The sequence below is a fragment of the Abramis brama genome (genome assembly GCF_963993115.1).
Source record: "Abramis brama genome assembly, chromosome: 3".
NCBI classification, from domain to species: domain Eukaryota; kingdom Metazoa; phylum Chordata; class Actinopteri; order Cypriniformes; family Leuciscidae; genus Abramis; species Abramis brama.
Genome location: NC_139965.1, coordinates 35,348,134 through 35,369,222, shown reverse-complemented (window position 1 = coordinate 35,369,222; position 21,089 = coordinate 35,348,134). Strand labels below are relative to the sequence as shown.

General features: G+C 40.0%; 1 protein-coding gene across 1 annotated transcript; it reads right to left on the bottom strand.

The window, feature by feature from the left end:
• Positions 1–12,301: 12,301 nt before the first annotated feature.
• LOC311079103 (uncharacterized protein) lies at positions 12,302–14,050 on the bottom strand (the record flags this gene model as incomplete). Its single annotated transcript, XM_084108299.1, has 1 exon — positions 12,302–14,050. One exon carries the CDS (start codon positions 14,048–14,050, stop codon positions 12,302–12,304), a length of 1,749 nt encoding a protein of 582 aa, XP_083964425.1.
• Between the last annotated feature and the right edge of the window lie 7,039 nt (positions 14,051–21,089).

Here is a 21,089-nt window from a genome sequence, read left to right as displayed (position 1 = left end):
TTTAGCATCAACAAACTTATCTTTTCTTGCACAATCAAAGGGGAAGAAAGAGCAGCATGCAATACTTCAGGTAGTGTGTGTTTCATGGAAAAACATGATCCTGTTTTCTCTCTTGAGACACGTTTGTTTGTCTGTTTATGTTGAGTGTCACTGCAAAGAGCGCTCTGAGCCTGAAAGACTGTAATCATCATCTAATGGACTGCGGCTAAGATAACCATTTCAACTCACTTTGAGTTTTGTAAACATAAATATAAGAATAATTTGCTTTCTGTTGTTACCAGTGTGTTAGTACTAACCCTATAGGTAGGGTTGTCACATTAATTTAAAGGGGTGGCACTAATATTTAAGTTGCGAACATCTAGATTGGACAAAATAAGGAAAGACTGAAATCTCCAAAACTGATAACCAGGAAATTTTCTAATCAGGAAATGTAAAAAAATATATTTTTCATGCAGATCCAATTAATGCACGTGTAGTTGGGGGAAACAGAAATGATCAAAAAGGCAATTGGCACTTTTAACGGTAAAGGTTTGTGAAGGTGATTGTAATGTCGATTTGCTGGAGTGCAGAACAGGGTTTGCAATGGTGTACGAGGTCTCATGATCTGACCGACAGCTTTCTGTTTGACTCAGACTCCGTTAGTGATGGTGAAACTGATAGTGTTGTTGAGCTGTGACATCCAAGCTTTATCAGTGTCATTTAGTGTCTGTGTGAGATTATGTATAGCTTGTTAGCATGTTAGCTTAGACAGGCCACATTTGTTCTGTCCTAAAGGCCTTTTTCTCCTCCCCACATCTACACACACACACACACACACACACAAAGAAACTCTGTACATTCACTACATTGTACCTGCATCAATGGGCATTAGCATATGTGTGTCCAGTGACAAGGTGTGACAGACAATAATAAAGAAAAAAAAAGCCCTGCAGAACAGATAACTGCACAACACACCATACAAACAGACATGAACTCTTATCTGGCAACACACCCAGACACCCAGACACACACACACACACACACACACACACACACACACACACACACACTCTCTCTCTCTCTCTCTCTCTCACACACACACACACACACACTCTCTCACACACACACACTCTCTCTCTCTCTCTCTCTCTCTCTCTCTCTCTCTCTCTCTCACACACACACACAGAGACTGTTATTTTGCCTTGTCTCCCTCAACTCTCTTCTCTCTGTCCCCGCTAACGGTCATCTAGTTGATAAATAATTCAGTGCGACAGGTTCTCTGGCAGCCCTGTCTTAAGTAAGCAAAGCCTCTGATTTAGCAGTGTCACCCTCATGCTTCTAAAATCCAAGGTCATCTCTTGTAGACTAAGGGCTGCTGGACAGAGGCATACTGCTGTTGCTTTTTTATGGCTAAAGTCAAACTGCTAGTGCTTCATGTTCAACAAATGAGACTAGTGAGTTTGCTCAGAAATTACAGTAGGCTACAAACATAGTATTATTGGAAAAACATGCCTATACCTAAAAACAAAACAAACAAATAGAGCTTGAGTGATCGAATGAAATTCAAGTGTAGTTCAGGCAGACCACTGATCACTAAACAATTTGTTACTCCACCTACTCTAATCAACTATAGTATTTAAGCTCATTCAATGAATGCTCCGCAGTCTGTCGCACAGACATTTACACCCACCTCCTATCTTCATCTTTCATATAGAAACTATGTACGTAATCATTGTATCTCCTTCTGTAAACATATGCTAAGAAACATTTGGTTATTAAAAGGCTTGGGGGATTTGTGTCTCAAGGATGTATCTCAGCTGTCTAGTATGGCAGCGCGAGCACCTTAGAGCCTAAGCCTCTCGCCAAATCCAAAGATTGTCAATAAATTTTATTCTCAAAGTGGTCCTGACTGAAATACCTCCGGTGTTTATCGACCCAGGATGTCATTCACTACCCTTCTCCTCATTATTATTTTTTTTTTAAGTTAGCTATATCAACCCTCTTAGTTTTCCTCAATTCATTGTTTTGTAATACATTTTTTTTGTAAAAAGTTAGGGTCGCTGACGACCCGAGGTATGTAGTAGTGTAAGTATATTTTTAAATATACTTTTTAAAATTAAGAATACTTTAAAAAATTAAATCTCAGATTATTTCTTTATTCCTCAAGGTGGCAATGTCTGATACACAATAATGACATGTTTCACGCATAATTCAAGTGCTTGGGTACGAGCTCAGAGACTTGTAGAAGCAAGCTAAAATAGCAAGTGCGTTTTTTTATCTCCCATATGCTTTTGTTAACACTATCGGTTAGGTTTAGGGTAGGGTTTATGGTAGGTTAAGTACATTATTTTCAGACATTATTAAGCATTAACCTTGGTACCACTTTATATTACGATCCACAAACAACTGTGTAAGTAAACCGGAGCAGGCAGTGCAGGAGGAGACGACCCTTCGGGCGGCCAGGGCGGAGACGACCCTTCGGGCGGCCAGGGCGGAGCTGGCTGAAGAGGCGACCATGGCGGCGCGGCCTCCATGGTCCAATTGCGGGACCTACTGCCCCCCCAAAATTTTTTCTTGGGGACAGCTACAGAGACAGGCTGGAGCAGGCACCGGCTCAGGAACAGACACTGGCTCAAGAACAAGCACGTCGGCGGCCATCTCTGGTGAGGGCTGAGGTTCTGGCATGCTGGCGGCTATCTCTGGTGAGGGCTGAGGTTCTGGGATGGAGACAGGCTCAGGACTGGGCAGAACCAGCGGCGGAAAAGTCTCTGTGCTGGACGGGACCAGCGGCGAAGGAAGCTCTGGACTGGACGAGACCAGCGGCGAAGGAAGCTCTGGACTGGACGGGACCAGCGGCGAAGGAGGCTCTGGGCTGGACGGGACCAGCGGCGAAGGAGGCTCTGGGCTGGACAGGACCAGCGGCGAAGAGGGCTTTGAGCTGGGCAGGACCAGCGGCGAAGAGGGCTTTGAGCTGGGCAGGACCATCACAGACTCTGGCTCGGCGGCGGCCATCTTGTCCAGAGACACTGGCTCGGCGACGGCCATCTTGTCCGGAGACATTGTCTCGGTGGCGGTGACCATCTTGTCCGGAGACACTGGTTCGGCGGGCGTGATGTGAACAGTCTCTGGATCGGCAGACGTGACGTGAACAGTCTCTGGATCGGCAGACGTGACGTGAACTGTCTCAGACTCAGCAGGGCTGACGTGAAGTGCAGGCTCGGTTGGACTGGCGTGAAGTGCAGGCTCGACTGGGCAAATGACTGGTTCGGTGGTTTTGGTGGAACGTGGAGCAGACCTGCGAGCTCCCCGGACGGATATCCAAGCGGGGTCAAACACTTTAGACGCCAGATCAGCACTGTCTGAAATAAGTTTTCGTGCTCTGGGCCATGTGATCTCAGGCACTGGTCCGAAACGGATACAGTGCTCAGCAGGGAGTGGTAATGTGGGTTTGCCTGGGCTGACAGTGTTGGGTGGGCTGGGTGAATGTAGGGCATACTTGGGAGTAAAACTCTCCCAGCAGATGGCAACTGCTTCTCTCCAGTCCAGCCCCGAGAAATCGGGGAGTGGTCGAGGATCGACGCAAATGGCTCCGATTATATAACCTGTTTTTAAAGTTTCATCACTCAGATCACAGTTTGTAGCTAGCTCACAAAGTTTCTCAGTAAACTCAAACAGATCGTGGCTTTCCTTCACTATCGCCGTGAGCCGATCCCAATACATCTTGAAGGACGCGTACTGCTGGATCCATAAATGGTGAGTTCTTCTGTTACGCTGACGGCTGAAGCAGATGCAGAAGCAGGATCCAATTGCAGCAAGTTTTATTGAACAAACTCAAAAGATAATAAACTCAGACAGAGACTAAGGAACAGGAACAGCCAACATACAACATTAAGAACTCAAAAAGACTGAAACAAGACACAGGGCTTAAATACACAGACAGACAAGCTAAACAAGATAACAAGGGGGCGTGGCTAATGAAAAACACCTGGGAAAACTAATCAACATAACGGGGAACTGCTAAACATAGAATGAGACAGGGGAACACAGACATGAATCGTGACAAGGTATAAGGGAACAATATGTTATGTTTTGGGTAATAAAGGGGTAACAAGCAGATATACAACCTGCAAAGAACTTCGTAAGTAAATCGAAATTACGGTGTACGTTTCTGTAATTATAGTGTACCTCCGTGTAGGTATAAGGGAACAATATGTTACGTTTTGGGTAATAAAGGGGTACAACCAGATATACAAGCAAATTATTTATAATGTAATTATTTTAAAACTAACAGGTACCTATTCTGTTAATATATTCCAGGCAAAAATTGTACGTCTGTTGTATATACATTTTTTATCACATTTCTGGCAAAATATGTTCTTGTGCAATGTAGTTACAAGGTAATTTTGACATCTGTGGGTTGTAAATTAAACTTATATATTTAAATAAATTGAATTTATTGGCTTTTCTTACTAAACTACTTAACGTTAAGCCAAAAAAAATTGTTTCTGCTATGATTTTAATTTAGAACGTACCATGTAGTACTTAGTACTTACCTTATCACATTGTATTGCAATGACACTTAAATGTCAGGGCAAATATACTGTGTAATTAAAACGTTTTTTTTGTTTTGTTTTTTTTATTATTTTTTTTAATAAGAGTACCTTTCTCTGTAATTACTGTGCAAATAGTGTTGTTTCGTATTGTTACATAGTAAGTAGTGTTTGTTACCCGTTTCAACTGTGTATTTACAGGGTAAGTGTAACTCCTGCGGGCTGTAAATTAAAGTGGCGCTTGTTACCCCCTTGTTCTGTGTAGTTACAGGGTAAATACAACATTAAACCAGTATGCTGAAACAGACAAACCTAGCTTCACCATTAGCATTATCAACAAATTTCTAAATTAGTACTTGTAAAAGAACAGTAGCACAATTAAACCAAAAACATTTATTAAAACAAGTTTAACAATAAACAATCACAATGTTGAAATGACATCAACACTGTACAAACTGTAAACAGAACAGAAATAATCTTGAAATCACACTGTACAAAGTGTATAAATAACAATAATCGCCAATAGTTGAACAGAGAAAACAAACAATTGGTTTAAACAAATTGTAAAAAAAAAAAACTTTTCTTCCGAAGTTGGGGATAGGAGGCCACAAATTGCTGCAAGTCCTTGGCCTAGGACTGCATAGTTGTCCCTGGGGTATAAGTAGGAACAGAAAACTGTTCCCCATCTGATGCTATTGTCACCTGTAATCACAAGTACAGAAATGTAGTTAGAATATCAAAAAAGGTTGCACTAGTACACCAATATTTTTTTGGGTATCACATAAACAGTGACGGCCCTATCATACACCCGGACGCAAGTGTCTTTTGCTAGTTTCAACCCGGCACAATGATAATTTTCACGTTTAGCGCCATGTAGTTTGAACATGCATTTGCGCCCGATTTTGCACCCATGGGCGTTCTGGTGTGAAAATGAGGTGTGTTCAGGCACATTGTTGGCGCATTGCTATTTTGAGGCAACTAAAATAGACTACGCCATTGACCAACTAAAACCTGCTCTAAAGTCTAAAGTCAATGGCGCAATATTGTTTTTGTTATTTAATGAGCGCATTAGTAATACGGGATGACAATGCGCGTTTGCTTATCACACATGGATGCGCAGCAGCACACAACCCTTTTTATAATATGAAAAATTAAAGGATTAAAATGTAAAAGATTATTATTGAGTCTCTTGGACATAAATGAGGACCGATTACGAGACAAAGCACAAGAACATATTTTGCCAGAAATGTGATAAAAACTTTTATATACAACAGACGTATAATTTTTGCCTGGAATACAGAATAGGAACCGTTTTAGTTTTAAAATAATTACATTATAAATAATTTGCTTGTATATCTGCTTGTTAGCCCTTTATTACCCAAAACTTAACATATTGTTCCCTTATATCTACACGGAGGTACACTATAATTACAGAAACATACACCGTAATTTCGGTTTACTTGCGCAGTTGTTTGCGGGTCGTAATATAAAGTGTTACCTTAACCTTTTAGCGCCCCTTACTGGAAATTTAATTTCCAAACTGCCCCGATACCTACAACAATTTTATCTTAAATGTAACAAAATGTTGCCAAAATCTGATTTGGATAAAACTGAGCATGCTTTTAGTGCCACTCACTGGGCATTTCACTTTGAAAGTGTTGCAAAATGTCCAAATGTTCTTTTTATTGTATGGGCAAAAAAATATTTAGAATTCATTTTATGTTCTTCAGAATTATACAGGTTTGGAACAACATTTTCTGCAAGATCTGATACCATCCCTGTAAATTATAGGTAGAGCTCACACACAGCCTAACATATACAATTATGCATTTCTCTTTATCTCACTCATTCTTGCTGCCTTCAGGCCATGTTAAAATGTTCTCATATATAAGAAAAGCTCACAATGGCATGTTTACCACTGGGAATTTCTTTAAGCACAGACTTTTCAAGCTGTTACTGTGCCAGCGTATGAATCATGGCGGAAGTGAATTTGAATAGGGACAAATTTTCAGTTTCAATTAAATGTGAATGTTGACTAAAGTTTTTGTGTACTTTTGATGAATAACAGTGATAAAGCCTGCCAAATAAACTTATTTAAACTGAATCTAGGCTTGTGTGACATTTCAGTCATTGTGGCAGCACAAACACGATGATATTCACAGATATTGCAAAGTTAATATAATAAAGAAATATTTTTTTAAACCAAAATCACACCACTTCTATGTTTATATGTGAGTATGATCTTTTCAAGATTACTATTTTTCATTGTGTGATAAATTCAGTTTGTCTGGAATAATCTAATCACTAGCCCTGTTTACACCTGGTATTAAGATGCGTTTTGGTCGATCGGATCACAAGTAGACAAGGAAGACACATTCCCGTTTACACCTGGTATTTTAATCTGTCAGTTTTTTCCACTTTCAGCCACTTCTGTCCTGATTTCTTCGAGGGGAGGGTCTACCGTCTATGGGTGGGTAAATGTATGTGATTTTTCAGATCTCTCGATCTAATGGACAAAATAAGCTTGTGCAATTTACATATGAATGCGCCCGGAGAAAACAGAAAAACATACGGAGAGCAGCAGCTTTCATTTCTGCCAAACGCTTGTTAGAAATCATGAATGGTGTGAGAATATTGTGCTTGGAATGTTTTTCATCTTCAAACCCAACTTGGGTCTCCAGCCAAAGTTGGCCAGTCTGGCTACTGCGCTTCCCATAATATTTACGCGTTAGGTCAGTAGGTGGAGAGTAGGCGATCTTTTGAAGCTCTTTGAACACATTTTGACCACATGAGCGTTTACACTACGAAAGCAATCCGGTCAAATGTGTTTTCGACTACCTCTGGAAGTGGTCGAAGGTGGAGAAGCTCAAAATGTTTTAGACCCCATTTACACCTGTTTTTAGCGTCGTCCACTTGTGATCCAATCGACCAAAACGCATCTTAATACCAGGTGTAAACGGCCATTGACAACCCAGTTTATTAGGACGTACATTTGACTTGCCAGCACGTGAATGTGGTTGTTTTGTTTTACTTGAAGAAGCAGTTCTGATGAGAAAGCACTGATACTTCCCTCTGATTACAAAATGACTGTACTGTAGGTTTCGAATACATTGAAACCAGTAGACTGTTTTCGGCATGGAAGGGCAGGAATGTGAGATTTCAATGGCTCTCTGTTTCTAACCTGCCTACATTACTGAGAGTTTTCTCAAGGTGACTGAGCTCAACATAGTTTTAATATTTAATCTTAAACACACACGCACACACACGCTTACATACCCAGTGCCACTGTTCACCTGGCTGTGTAAGGGAACGAGCATGCTGGGTCATCCAATCGTGTTCAGGGTGCTGATTTTAACTATGACATTGCAGGATACAGTTTGAGTGAGGGGCGTTGCTAAACCTTTTAAATACTGCTGTGCCCCAGTAAAAATATTACTGATAAATCTTCGACTGAAGGTATGGTTACCATACCAGCCTGAGAATCATTTTCAAGAATGCAGCAATCATGTCACGTGTTTTCTCTCTGCTGTTTATAATCAGAACTAGCCATAACAAATTTGCGAATTGGGTCTGTGCCCTAATACTGACAAAAGGCTAGAAACACTCCATGTGTGTGTTTGCATATCTACATCTAAAAATGTCATTTTAACCTTATAGCAACTGGCAAATTTAGTGATTTTCCAGTCTATAATGACTGGAGAGAGGAGTGTAACATCAAACACAATCAGTTTGGCTGGATCGTTGGGAAAATGATCGTTGTTCAGGGGAAAATGAGCTCTGCTTAGCATGTGGCTTCTGGTTCCTCCTTTCTCTGTTTAATGGTCTAGAATGATTGAGTGTTAGGGTATAACATTCTCTCCCCTAATGGCTGAGGGTAGAGGGAAGAGAAGAAGGGGGTTGGGCGGCACGACAAAGACACATCTACCCCCATAGAGGCTCCATGCTGGGGCTGTCACCAGTTCATACACACACACATACACACAACCTCCACTCTCACACTGTCTTCCCTTTCCTCACCTCTCAAATGTGCATTTGGCTGGGTCTGTTACAAAAGTGTGCTGCAGAGCTTGAAGAGACGATGGCCAGGCTGGGGAAATGTGCAATCTATATAGGCAGGGGGAGGGAGAGAGAGCAATAGAGGGGAAAGGGTAAAGAGGCAGACCCAGCCCTCTCTGTGGCCATTACGCTAACTCGTGGATCAACACTGGTTGTAAGTATGACTGAGCTCACGCTGAAAGCCTTCTGCAGACCCGCATATAATGACAGCCGTATAGAGCAGCTGCACAGATGGGCAGAGCATTGCCAGACCATGAATCACAAAGGGAGTGAGAGAATAAGAGAGGAGTAAAAACAATGGGAACCCCCCTTGGAGTTTTTGTAGCATTTTTTAACACTGGGTTTTTTTTTTTTTTTTCTCCTGCATCTACTGCTGCAATACTGATGTGACTGGACCACAGTCATCCGTTTACTTTCATCTGCAGGAATCAAAAGGTCTTCTTGTAGTCATGTGATATGGATTTAGAAAGAAACCACACTTTCTTTGTCTATGTCAGGGCTTTTTTTTTTTTTCTCCCTTTCACCACTTTACTTTCTCTCTCTTTTTTTTCTCCCTTTCACCACTTTATCGCCATTCAAATCAAGACATCTATGGGCATTTCCACCAGAATAACGTTGCAAAAATCTAACAATAAAAAGTAAATATGAGAGAAAGAAATGAAAGTAAATATTTGGTATTGTAGTGTACCAAATGTAGTGTATCACACAACAACATTTTTAGCACACATTTTGTGAAATTCTGAAATGCTCCCACTTTGTCTATTTGCGTGCTTTCCAATTTTTTAACAGCCTCAAAAATTGTTTAAAAAACAAAATGTAGGGCAGGGACTTTGGTTGTTGACTTTGGTCCATTCAATTTTGATTTGGATGGAGGCAGATCATAATTCGAGTCGCAGTTGATTGAAAGGGGCAGCTTTTAAGCAATTGGACTAAATGATTGGGAAAGTCTTGCATACATGACCAGAGAGTGTCATTTCACCGGAAGATCGAGTTATGACATATTGATTAAAAATTACAAGATAAAAAAAGAAAAAAGAAACATGCATGGCTGAATCATTAACAATAAGATCAATAAGAGGCATTTAGAAAATAGATGAAGTGAATATCCATTTCATGGCAACTTTAAATATTTTTAAATAACATAGTACTTTTAACACATGTGCCAGATTTGGCGTTGATTTATACCAGTGAAGGGAATTTTATATCATGGGGAGACAGGGAAGTGAAAGATCAAATGTCCTAATGTGTCAGGAACAGGAAAACACGTTGAGTTTTGTGCCAAGGCTCCAGTATAGAACACATAGTGCTGGTGTATCCAAGCACTGCAGCTGTGGCTGCACAACTATGCACTGTGTAGAGAGCCTTTAAATCAAGATGCAAGCAGGGCCTCTCATCTCTTGTGCATGAAAGCTAAGGAAAAGAGAGGGGGAATAAGGGAGGAAGGGAGCGGGAGAGAAAGTTGAAGGAAGGAAGGAACCTTGCTCCCCAAGCACAGTAAGATGGGATGAGGAAACAGGACACCTTGTACAGAAAATTCCTTACACTGGACCTCTCCCCTTAAATCTGCAAACCAGAGTTTATTTTTGATGACAAACAGCGGCTTGTGTAAAAAACCCTAAGAAATTACAGTGCAAGATATTATAGCGTTTTAATAATAATAAGTAAAATATTTTGAAAAATTTGTATAATGAACTTTCTTCAAAATATCTATATATTATTTTTTTTTGTTCTACAAAATAAAGTTATACTTGTTTGGATTGACAAGAGAGTGAGTAAATCATGATAGATTTTCATTTTTGGGTGAACGACCCCTTTAAATGGGCAATGCCGCTGCACAATATTTGTTTAAATAGCGTTTTTTCCACATATAATACGATCCATTCTCAACTCACAAATGGTAAAGAGAATAAGTTTTTCAGTGACTCTAAAAAACACTGAAGCCAGTGAGTTCATTCACCCATCCCACCACCACCCCCCTCAGTTTTAGAGAACATTCCTTTCATAAATCTGTACGCCTGTGTGTTTTTTTCTTTCTTTTTTTTTTAAGAAACCCGAGAATTCGTGCTTGGTATGTGGAGGAGCTCATTATAGTGCCTGCGGAGGGCACTTGGGAACCTTCAGATATTTCCAGCATCTTCTCTCGCAAAGCCTTTCTCATGCTTCTCACAGACACACACACAGTGGTACAAACATACCCTGTAATCAGTTCTGTGCATTAGCACTTTTTTTGTGCAAACCCCCTCTTTTCTTTTAGATAGTAGGTGAGAGTAGCATGTTTACAGTACTTGTTTTTTGAGCTCTTCATATTCCGTGTTGTTCATTTGTCCATGTGTTTTCCTTTCTATGTAGAGGCCATTATTTGTGTGTATGTGTACATGTAAAAATGTCTGAAGGTATTATCTTGTTTGTCATGGCCACTCTCTCCCTTTCTACACTGTGTCAGAGCTCCTCCTGTCAAGAAGAGACCTTTCAGTCCTGTTCTCCCCACTGCAGTCTTCTGCATTGTGCGGCATCACCCTCCTATTATCCTGAAACCTCTTTCCTCCTGTGAAGAATAAAAATCAGTTTCCCTTTTCTACCACAGCCTGATTGCTGAGTTAAGCCTCTGAACAGACATTTGCTTTCATGGACATGTTCCATGTTACTCAAAACAACTCGTGCCTGAGGCCCAGCCCCACAGAACAAATTTACAAAGTCAATGACTCTTGGGACATTGTTGAAATGGTGACCTGCCAATCAGATCTCTACTATCACACAAAATGGCGGAAAACAGGCCTTGAACGTAACTGTTGCAGCTGTCTACAGAACACCACTTTTGTATCAATTTAGAGTCAACGCTGCACATGCTGAGCACATGCTATTGAAACAAAATGTGTTTGCTCTATGCATTAGATTGCATCATACCTTTAATTGAAATAATCTTTTTATATTGAAAAACAGGTTCCACCCATTCAGCACAACATTCACAAAAGTGCAAAAAAGAAAAACAGTTTTTTTAAGGTATAACAGAGTGTTTTATTTTCTAAGCCAAGCCATTAAGTTAAAATGAACATTACCCACTGATTCTCCCAACATGAAAAATTCAAAATGCTTCATCCTCAAATCTCCGTATTACATGGTCTAAATTAGATTATATACTATTAAATGCTAATCCAATAAACCATTTTAATATGCATCAGGCTCAAACACAAAAGATGATTCTGTTCATTCAAATCATTTTTTACCATTGTTACTGTCGTGCATTTCTGTTCTGCCATCTTGTTTTTTATTTTATTTTCTGTTCATAAGTAATCATCATCTCCCTGGTTTACATATTCAGCCAGGCCTGCAAGCTCACCCTCTGCAATGACAGCAGGACACCGGCCACAAAGACTTCAAAGACCATCCTCTCTCTCTCTCTCTCTCTCTCTCTCTCTCTCTCTGTCTCTCTCTCTCTCTCTCTCTCTCTCTCTCTCTCTCTCTGTCTCTCTCTCTCCCTCCCATTTCCTTTTAGGCTTTCACTCTCACTGTTTCATTCTTATTTTGTTTCTCACACTTAGCTCTTGGGTGGTTGTATTTCTTTTTGGTTAACCAGAAATTCCTTTGCCTGAGAGAACACAACAGGCATTTTTCACATTTATTTTCAGAAAGCCCGTGTTGTCAGACGATTGTTTCATTTGTTTGTTTGCATCAATATGGGATTCACATTTAAGGTTTGTTTCTCAGATTAAATCGACTCACTGTGGCACCTCTACCATATCGCCAATCATAGCTGGGACCTGAAAGTCAGCATCCAAACTCAAGTCCTTTTTCATTTCACAGTCACTCAGCACTTGAGGGGGTTCTTTGTCCTTCACACCATTTACACATGCCTCAACCGGGGACTCAAGGACATCCAAAGAGCCTATGTCTGGTGCCTGCTCATGGCACTCCCCATTTACCTCAGGGGGGGCTGGCACAGATTCCTCTGCTGAGCCAGCGCTCTCACAGTCTCCATTATTCAGCTTCTCATCTATGACAGTCGGGGCAGTTTCCTCAAGGCAGAGCTCATTGGTCGAGGTTGATTCCAAGATGACAATTGTGGGAATAGACTCCTCTGCAATCTTTTGCTCTGTCGTAGGTTCGGGTTGTGTTGGCTCTGCGGGTGGCTCGGGATCTGCTTCTGTTAGTGTGACCTCAGGAAGTGCGGCAGTTTCAGATTCAGGCTCTGGGACTGTTGGGGTTTCTTCAGGGGTAGGAACAGCCTTCTCGACCTCTGCCGCACTCAATGCCTCGGAAACAGGTTCAGGCACTGGGGTAGACTCGGCGACGGGCTCTGGAGCTACTGCCTCAGTGACGGCCTCTTGTTCTGGTGTGACCTCTGTGGTTTCACTTACATTTGCAACCTCCTCAACAACCTTCTCTACTGCCTCCTCTGTGATAGGTTCTACTGGCGAAGCTGCAAGTTGAGGTGATGATACAGGCTCCTCTGGCACAGGGGCAGGATCCTCAGGTACAGCTGCAGATTCCTCAGCTTTGGGGACAGTTGCATGATCCTCAGGTGCAGCTGCAGATTCCTCAGCTTTGGGGACAGTTGCATGATCCTCAGGTGCAGCTGCAGATTCCTCAGCTTTGGGGACAGTTGCATGATCCTCAGGTGCAGCTGCAGATTCCTCAGCTTTGGGGACAGTTGCATGTTCCTCAGGTGCAGCTGCATGTGGCTCGGCCACAGCTGTTGGTTTCTCAGATAGTGTTATCGGTTCCTCTGCCACTGGTGCCTCTGGCACATTCTCAAGTTCTTCATGTGTTGTTGGAGGTTCCTCTTTCACTGGTGTCTTCACTGGTTCTTCTGTTGCAGCCACAGGTTTCTCTGTCACTGGTGTCTCTGGTGCAGCAGCCGGTTCCTGGAGTGTAGCTGCAGATTCCTCTGCTGCTGCTTCTGCTGCTGGTGCAGTTGTTGGTTCCTCAGGTGCAGCTGCAGGTTCTTTTGTCACTGGTTGCTCTGGTGCAACTGTCGGTTTCTCAGCTTCTGGTTCCTTAGGTGCAGCTGAAGTCTTCTCAGCTGCTGATGCCTCTGGTGCAGCTGATGGTGTCTCTACTGCAGCTGCTGGTACCTCTGCTGCCGGTGCCTTTTGTATAGCAGCTGTTGTCTCTACTGCTGTTGCCGACTCAGCTGCTGGCTTTACAGCTGCCGGTTCCTCTGGAGCACTTGCTGATTCCTTAGGTGCAGCAGTAGATGCCTCTGTTGTAGCCACTGGTTTTTCTGGTGCCGCATCATCCTTCTTCTCCTCTGCTTGTGCTGTTGAAGGAGATGCAGTTTTCTCAGCTGGTGCTTCAGACTCCAGCACTGGCGCTGCTGCAGCCTCCTGTGGTGCAGCCTCCGCCTCAGTCACAGGGCTCTCTGCCTTCTCAGATGGTTCAACTGCTGCCACAGCACTCTCCTCTTTCTTCTCTTTAGGGTCACTGACATCGTATCCCTTCTTCCGTTTGCTTAACTTGCCTCCCATAATGTCCTGTGGGAGCAGAAGAACATCTTATGTAAGCTATGCACATCACTGCGTTTCAATAATTGCACATGCATTTGGCAGATACTTTTATCCAAAGCAATATCCATTGCATTCATTCAGTGAATACATTTGGTCTAAAACTCCATCAGGCAAATAACCAACCTTCTTAGAAGCTCATTATGGATATGAAATTGTAAAATGTAAAATGTAAAACTACCAACATGACCCAGCCCATTTCTTCATTCTCATTCATTTCGAGCAAATGCAACCTCTGCCAAGGACTTTGAATGCAGTCCAGCTCTGTTAAGGAGGAGGTCAGTGTATTTTATTATATCTTAATTTTTTATTATATCAGTTTGTATACAGTTTTACGACATTAAATAAAAACCAATATCATTTCATATAAAATTATCATATAAAAGTCATTCACTTCTCTTAGCATGTTCCATGGTTTGGTTAGTATAGCTGCTTGGTTTGGGGAGGTGAAAAGATAAGATTCAAGGGAAAGGCTGATTATAGATTACATGAACTGAATCACATTAGGCCATTATCACAAAATTGATACGTTTAAATTAGGGTTGTCAAGCGATTAAATTTTTTAATCGAATTAATTAAATGATGTGCAGATTAATTAATCGAATCCATCGCAAATTAATCACACATCAGATTTGGCTGAGAAATTTACCCCAAAATATGCTATTGTGTTAAATTAGAAAAGCATCAAATATACTACAAAAAGTAGCTTTAAAAATAAATATTTTAATTGATTCAACTAGGAATTTATTACACATTATATATATATATATATATATATATATATATATATATATATATATATATATATATATATATATATATATATATATATATATATATATATATATTTATGTTCTGCAAAAGAAAGAAAGTAATACGGGTTTGAAACGACATGATGCTGATTCAATGTAAATAAAAAGATTTTAAATGAAATGATTCTCGTAATAACAAACTAAAACTTTTAGGTGGCGGTAAATGTCTAAATGACTAAGTTATTGAGTCATTCATTTATATGATTCCTTCAAATGGCTGATTTATTCAAGAAATAAGTAAATAGGTGTGTTGACTTAAGCGGTGCAGTGCAGACCGATCGGTGTATGACATCAAAGGAACGCTCTCGCTGTACTTTGATGTCATACACCGATCGGTCTGTGCAGCGCCGCTTCAAGTCATACACACCTATTATGAATGGGCCTTGGTTCACCCGATTGATTCGCTCAAAACGTTGATTCTTTTAGTAACGAAACACTGCTGTGTGTTGCTCGGAGAAGCACAACAGTTATGCTTTGGCTTTATAGGTAATATTTTCGTTGGCAAAATTGAGCAAAAAACAGACAATATTGTCTCTAAAATATAACACAATATTAACTTCTTATTTATTGAACTGTTGTATAAAATCAATGTCACACTTGCACTGGTGCTATTCGGGACAAGAACATCACTCGTGTGATATTGCTTAACTAGCCTAGTCCTACTGTATATCATATGATATAAATATGAGACAAAAACTCATATGATTTATAATAACATTATAATATTTTGCCCAAAAATCTTGATTTATAGGGACATTCTAACTGCATTCTATAGGCTACACTGGCCTGCGTCATGTTCATCACCAATCAACTGTATGAAATGTAAGACTTAGGTCTGGGGCGGGGCGGGTGCGTTAAATCATTTCAAAGCGTTATCTTTCCATAGCTAATTAATTAAATTAACTTATTAAATCGACAGCCCCAGTTATATATGGAATTGGTTTTAAATATATGTGAAATTATGAAAGTGTGAGGTAGATACAAAAAAAAAAAAAAAAATCTTGCAACTGATATGGTAACCAATTGCAACCTTTTAAAAATCTGCAGTTATTGCAACTCAGTTGACTAAATATCACTTAAGCTGCAGCATGGTGGGGTTACAATAGGAGCTGTCCAAAGTACTGCACTGGGGCAAACAAAGACCGGATACGCAGTCATGCCCCAGTCCAACCTGCAAATGAGTCCAGCTGCTGAGATGTGCTGCCTAGTGCCTAGTCAGCGCTCACTAAAGACAGTTTTTATTAGAGCCTCTCACAGCGCTCTGTGCCAGTATGCTTCACATTATTCCAGCAAATCTAGCTTGATGAAGTTACTCATTAATATGATGTAAATAAATCTCCATAATGACGGTATGAAAGTTATGTCCTTGAAGTCGTGGTGAAATAGTACACTGAGTCAAATTAAGCCTATCCAATTGCTGCGGGTTATAACAATCAATCATCAATGTGTAATGATAAGTGCTAAAAATGAAAAGCATAACACGAAATAGGACATTTTTATAGGCTGTATATATATATATATAAAAAAAGACACATACCGCCCACCCCCACGCTAGCACATCGATCAGCTCCTCCTTACGTCTGAATATTAATTTCTTATTAGTGCAAATTAACGCTATTTCCTTAACACTGCTTTCCATAGCAAGACGAAATACAAGGGGTTAAACTGGGTAAGAGCTACCTGTAACCCACAGCTCCATTTAAAGATAAATAAAATAAAAGCTTACTTATATTTAGCCTACTTTAACTCACATTTTGATCTCTCTCTATAGCCTACATTTAGGAAACCAGTCACACATTCCAATGATAATTTAGAAATATTAAATGTGACATTTGTAAAGTGACATTGAGATATTTCTAGGAAAACTTTTTTTTTTCTTAATAATTTTTAACTTAATAATCTAAATATGGTAGCCTATTGTGCATTTTTAGTTTTCACAAGTGACAAATGAGAATAACGAGAACAAAGAACGGCTCGTGCAGTCTGCATTGTTCAACCTCCTGCACCAATAAAACGCTTTGTTTTATAAGTGATTTTCCCGTTATTTAAAGAGACTATAAAATCGCGACTAACATTTTACTAACCTGTTTCTCAGTTTCTGTTGAAATCCGAGTGAAAGAGCGCGTTGAATGTACTTTCTTTTCTCCTGTAGTAGTGAATGTGATTCAGTCAGAGCCAGTCCTACTCTCTCCCTGAGGTCCAATCTGCGACTGGGCGTTTTTTCGTCTTTCACCCCTCCTGTTAAACCCACGGTTTGTGAGACATCTGTCGTTATCACAGCCTCTCCTGCCCACTGCCCACAATCCATATACCCTCCCTCTCCTCCTCCCTTCCCTTCCCTTCCCCCTCACGTTGGGTGCATATTTTAGCAAGATTAGATGGGCTTTATAATGGGTTTTGGGAATAATGCCCCCTTTTCTTTCACTTTTTGAAGTGATCACTATAGCAACCGTATTCCTTTGACTTGAAGTTGCTGCCTTTTTTCCACCTGCTTGAATGGTTTTAGCATGCATTTCTCTCTCTCTCTCTCTCTCTCTCTCTCTCTCTCTGTGTGTGTGTGTAAAGATAGGGGTTACAGCAATTCTCCACCCCCATGGCTGAAGGAGAGGAGAATGAAGTGAATTGTAAGCAGGGCCTTCAAATTCAGTTGCGAATTCAGACGTCCACAGACTGATCCTGTCCTAAGCAGTTATTCTGTAAAAGGAAGAACAACTTAATGTAACCATTGCTTAAAGACATAAAAAGTAAGGCATTTCAGCTGTTCTTATCTTGATGACGCAGAGTGAGTCAAATTATGCGTGTCTGTAAACCACCAGAGTATTGTTTTCTGATTGACATTTGTGTCACAAGGCAGAGAAGTCAAGAAAAGTGTAAGAGAGCCATGAGGTCATTCCTAATTATACATTCCACTTTAAGCGGTCTAATACATGACACTCTTGTGTAATTTGGCTGCTTGGTGTTAATAGTAAAGGCAGAGGTGCAATGAAATTCTACTAGGCCCGTTCATGTGTACCTTTGAAATATGTAAATAAAATGCCGAATACATACAAACATTAACTTTTCTTCTTCACCTTTTATAATAAGCTTCAGATTCAACAAGCATCTATTCTAAATGATGGTGCTCTCCAACCAAGCATATGTTGAGTATGTGTTGGAAAAGACCATTAAATCTGAGACAGAAATCACAGTAGTTGCAGTAATATTTGTGATTTTTAACATTACAATAAACTTAGAATCTTAATGTTGAGGAACAATGAATTACAGACCTATGCAAAAACAGAAAAATACAAAATTATGAATTAGACCTGCTGCTGCGCACATGTACAACAAAGGACGGTCTGTGACAATAATAATCAATCCTTATGTAGACAAGCCAATTATATATATATACAGGCTCATGATTAAATCACAGTGAGGGGAGGAATGAACCAGCGCCGCTCTTTCATCACTGTAGACACATGGAATGCTATGAAACATGGTCGTGAGAAACCAGTTTCCCCTCTGTAGTTCTGCGTGTTAGAAATTCAACAATCTAACACAGGATTTTACTGTCAGACACTAAAAATATGAGCTTGTGGTGACAAGTGAAAAGTGTAAATGTTTTGTTTTGTTTCTTGACAGTTTCAATTATCTACATTCATGTCTAAAAACTGCACAGTGTTTTGATTTCGGTCACATAGCTGGTTTGGTGGTAGTTTGTTAAAATGCCCAGCTATTCCAGGCAAAGAGTTCAAGGTTACAGAGTTCCCAGACTCTGCGAAACGCTGAAAGGTTTATGATCTGTGAGCTTCATGCCCTATAGAATGTTTGGCAAGCATTACATATCTGTGATTAATCATAAGTCTCATGTCAATGAAACAACAACAAAAATGTTTGCTCTGATGCAGCTTTCTTTTGGGCGGGAAAAGAAGACAGCAGCCTCTAGTGTCTGGAGAATGATGGTGCATCAGGAGTAATGGCCAGATCTCAAAGCCTGTGAACAAGTGGATGCGGATATTGATGAGAGACAGAATGACAGGAATAACATTTCAAAATAATAAGTCATTTTTGTTGCACAACTTCAAGTGGAAGCCTTATGAAAGCTAGATAAAAAAGATGAATCTTGAAGATCTGAGTTTAAGATTCACTGCAGTTATCTTGGTTATTAACTATATGGACAATAACAACTAATAAAAACTAATAAAAAAATAAAAAACTAATAAAAAACACAAAACAAAAGGCATACAATAATTAATTCAAATGTGATGTTTACAGTTGAGGGTTTGGTGCTTTGACTCTCATGTCAGTAAAAGAACATGTTTTCTTGACAGCAGGGTGTTAATGGCTAAAGAATAAAAGGAAGAAGGTCAAGTTACAGGCCTCTATATGAGTCAGGGTTTTGGCATGCTAATTCTCCCAGGAGACCCCCAGTCTTACCCCTCCGCTCTTGCCAGTGAAGCACAGTTTCAGTTTGCAGGGCCATATGGAGCAGCCTGAGGGAATCGCCTCTAGATGTAATTGTGGCAGTGCCTCAGCTGTCATCCCTTCACCCCAACACTTCATTTTGGGCCTGAATGATGTGTGGACCTTCATTATAACAGCACTTATAAGCACACATACATTAGGTGTGGTCTTTATTTTCTATTCTTTCCATATTTGCCTATTGTTGTTTTAGTTTACTAGTTTCTTCTTTGTATGTTTATATACCTGTTTAACCAGGTCATAGTTTGATCATTTCTTTAATGGTGTGATGCTCACCTTGTGTGTTCAAGTAGCTATCTGCTAATGGCACTTTTGTCTTGAGACACTTAAAGAGAAAAATTAACATGATAACAACAATTCTTTTATAACTGCATTTATTTGTCCATAAATTACTTTTTCATTTACTACTTTTACATTATATTAATTATTTTCGAATGTTTTTTTACATACCAAAGTTATTAATAAAAACGATGGAAGAGAGATTAATCTTATCTCTCAGTTGGAAAAATGATGGGTCTTAGCCTTTTCATAGTCTCTGTCTAAACTCACGTTGGCTTGTCATGTGATCGTTCCACCGGCAGATGTCGTCACTGCACTGCACTGCACTGACGTAAAGAACCCTTTCTCGCAAACAAAACAAAACAAAAAAACTTAACCTGCACTAACGATTAAAACTCAGTTCTTGAGAAAAAAATGTGTTTTATTTGGTTAAAAAGCGCATAGTATTTACTTGTGTATTATTCAATGTGTTACATATTTAAGTGCATTTAAGATAGAGTAACCTACTTTTCTAGAGTTACAGTTACAAAATGAATCGATAGATAAACAAAACAAAAGATTAAAATCTGCATAAAATAACATGTAGGCTACATCCAAAGTGTATAGACCACAACTTCTAGGCCTACTATAGACGTGTGACCTCTAAAGATAACAGATTAACACTTTTTAAACAGTATTTCCATCTTATTATATATTATTTTATTGTTTCTGTTTACATTTGGTACCAATACCCAAAACGATTTGTTATTTAGAGTAAAGTTAGGCCTTCTAACAGTTACCCATTCTTTGAAGACAGGTCCAAAATGACTAGACGAGGGTTTGGAGTAAATCGTACTTTATAACTAGTAACAACAGGCCTATATATTCTATAATAAAATGTGCATATGAAGAAATCCGATTCATACAGTCTATGATTCAGACGGGTTCGCAAACCATCGTCTCTAGTTCACTCTATATGCCGTGGGCCAGTTTCCTCTCCTATATTTAGATCTTCACCATGAAAAAGCAAACCGCACAACTGACCTCAGATCGGCGCGCTAATCACATTTACGCGCGCGGCAAAGTCTGAAATGACATCATTCAAGCCAACGCGGATAGTGCTGGCTTTTCAAATGCCTGACCATTATTACAAACATCAGGGCAAAGAGTATTTTATGATTTCATGTAAGCGAAGAAAAACGTGTCCTGTTCTTCTTTCGGATTTTTGTTAAGTTGTGTGTCTGTTTGTATATTGTTTTTATATTTCTAAGAGCACTGTGCGATAATTTATGACTCTTACTACGGCGAAGTCGTTCTTCATGAATATTAATTTGGTCACGCTGTCTTTGCTTTTGTACAACCCGAACCTGTCATGTGCCTAATTAATATTCATGAATCCACTTACAAACGTCTGCTTTTACTGGGAGGACGACAAGGTACGTAGTTAATATTAATGAGCTAGTCCTTCGCCG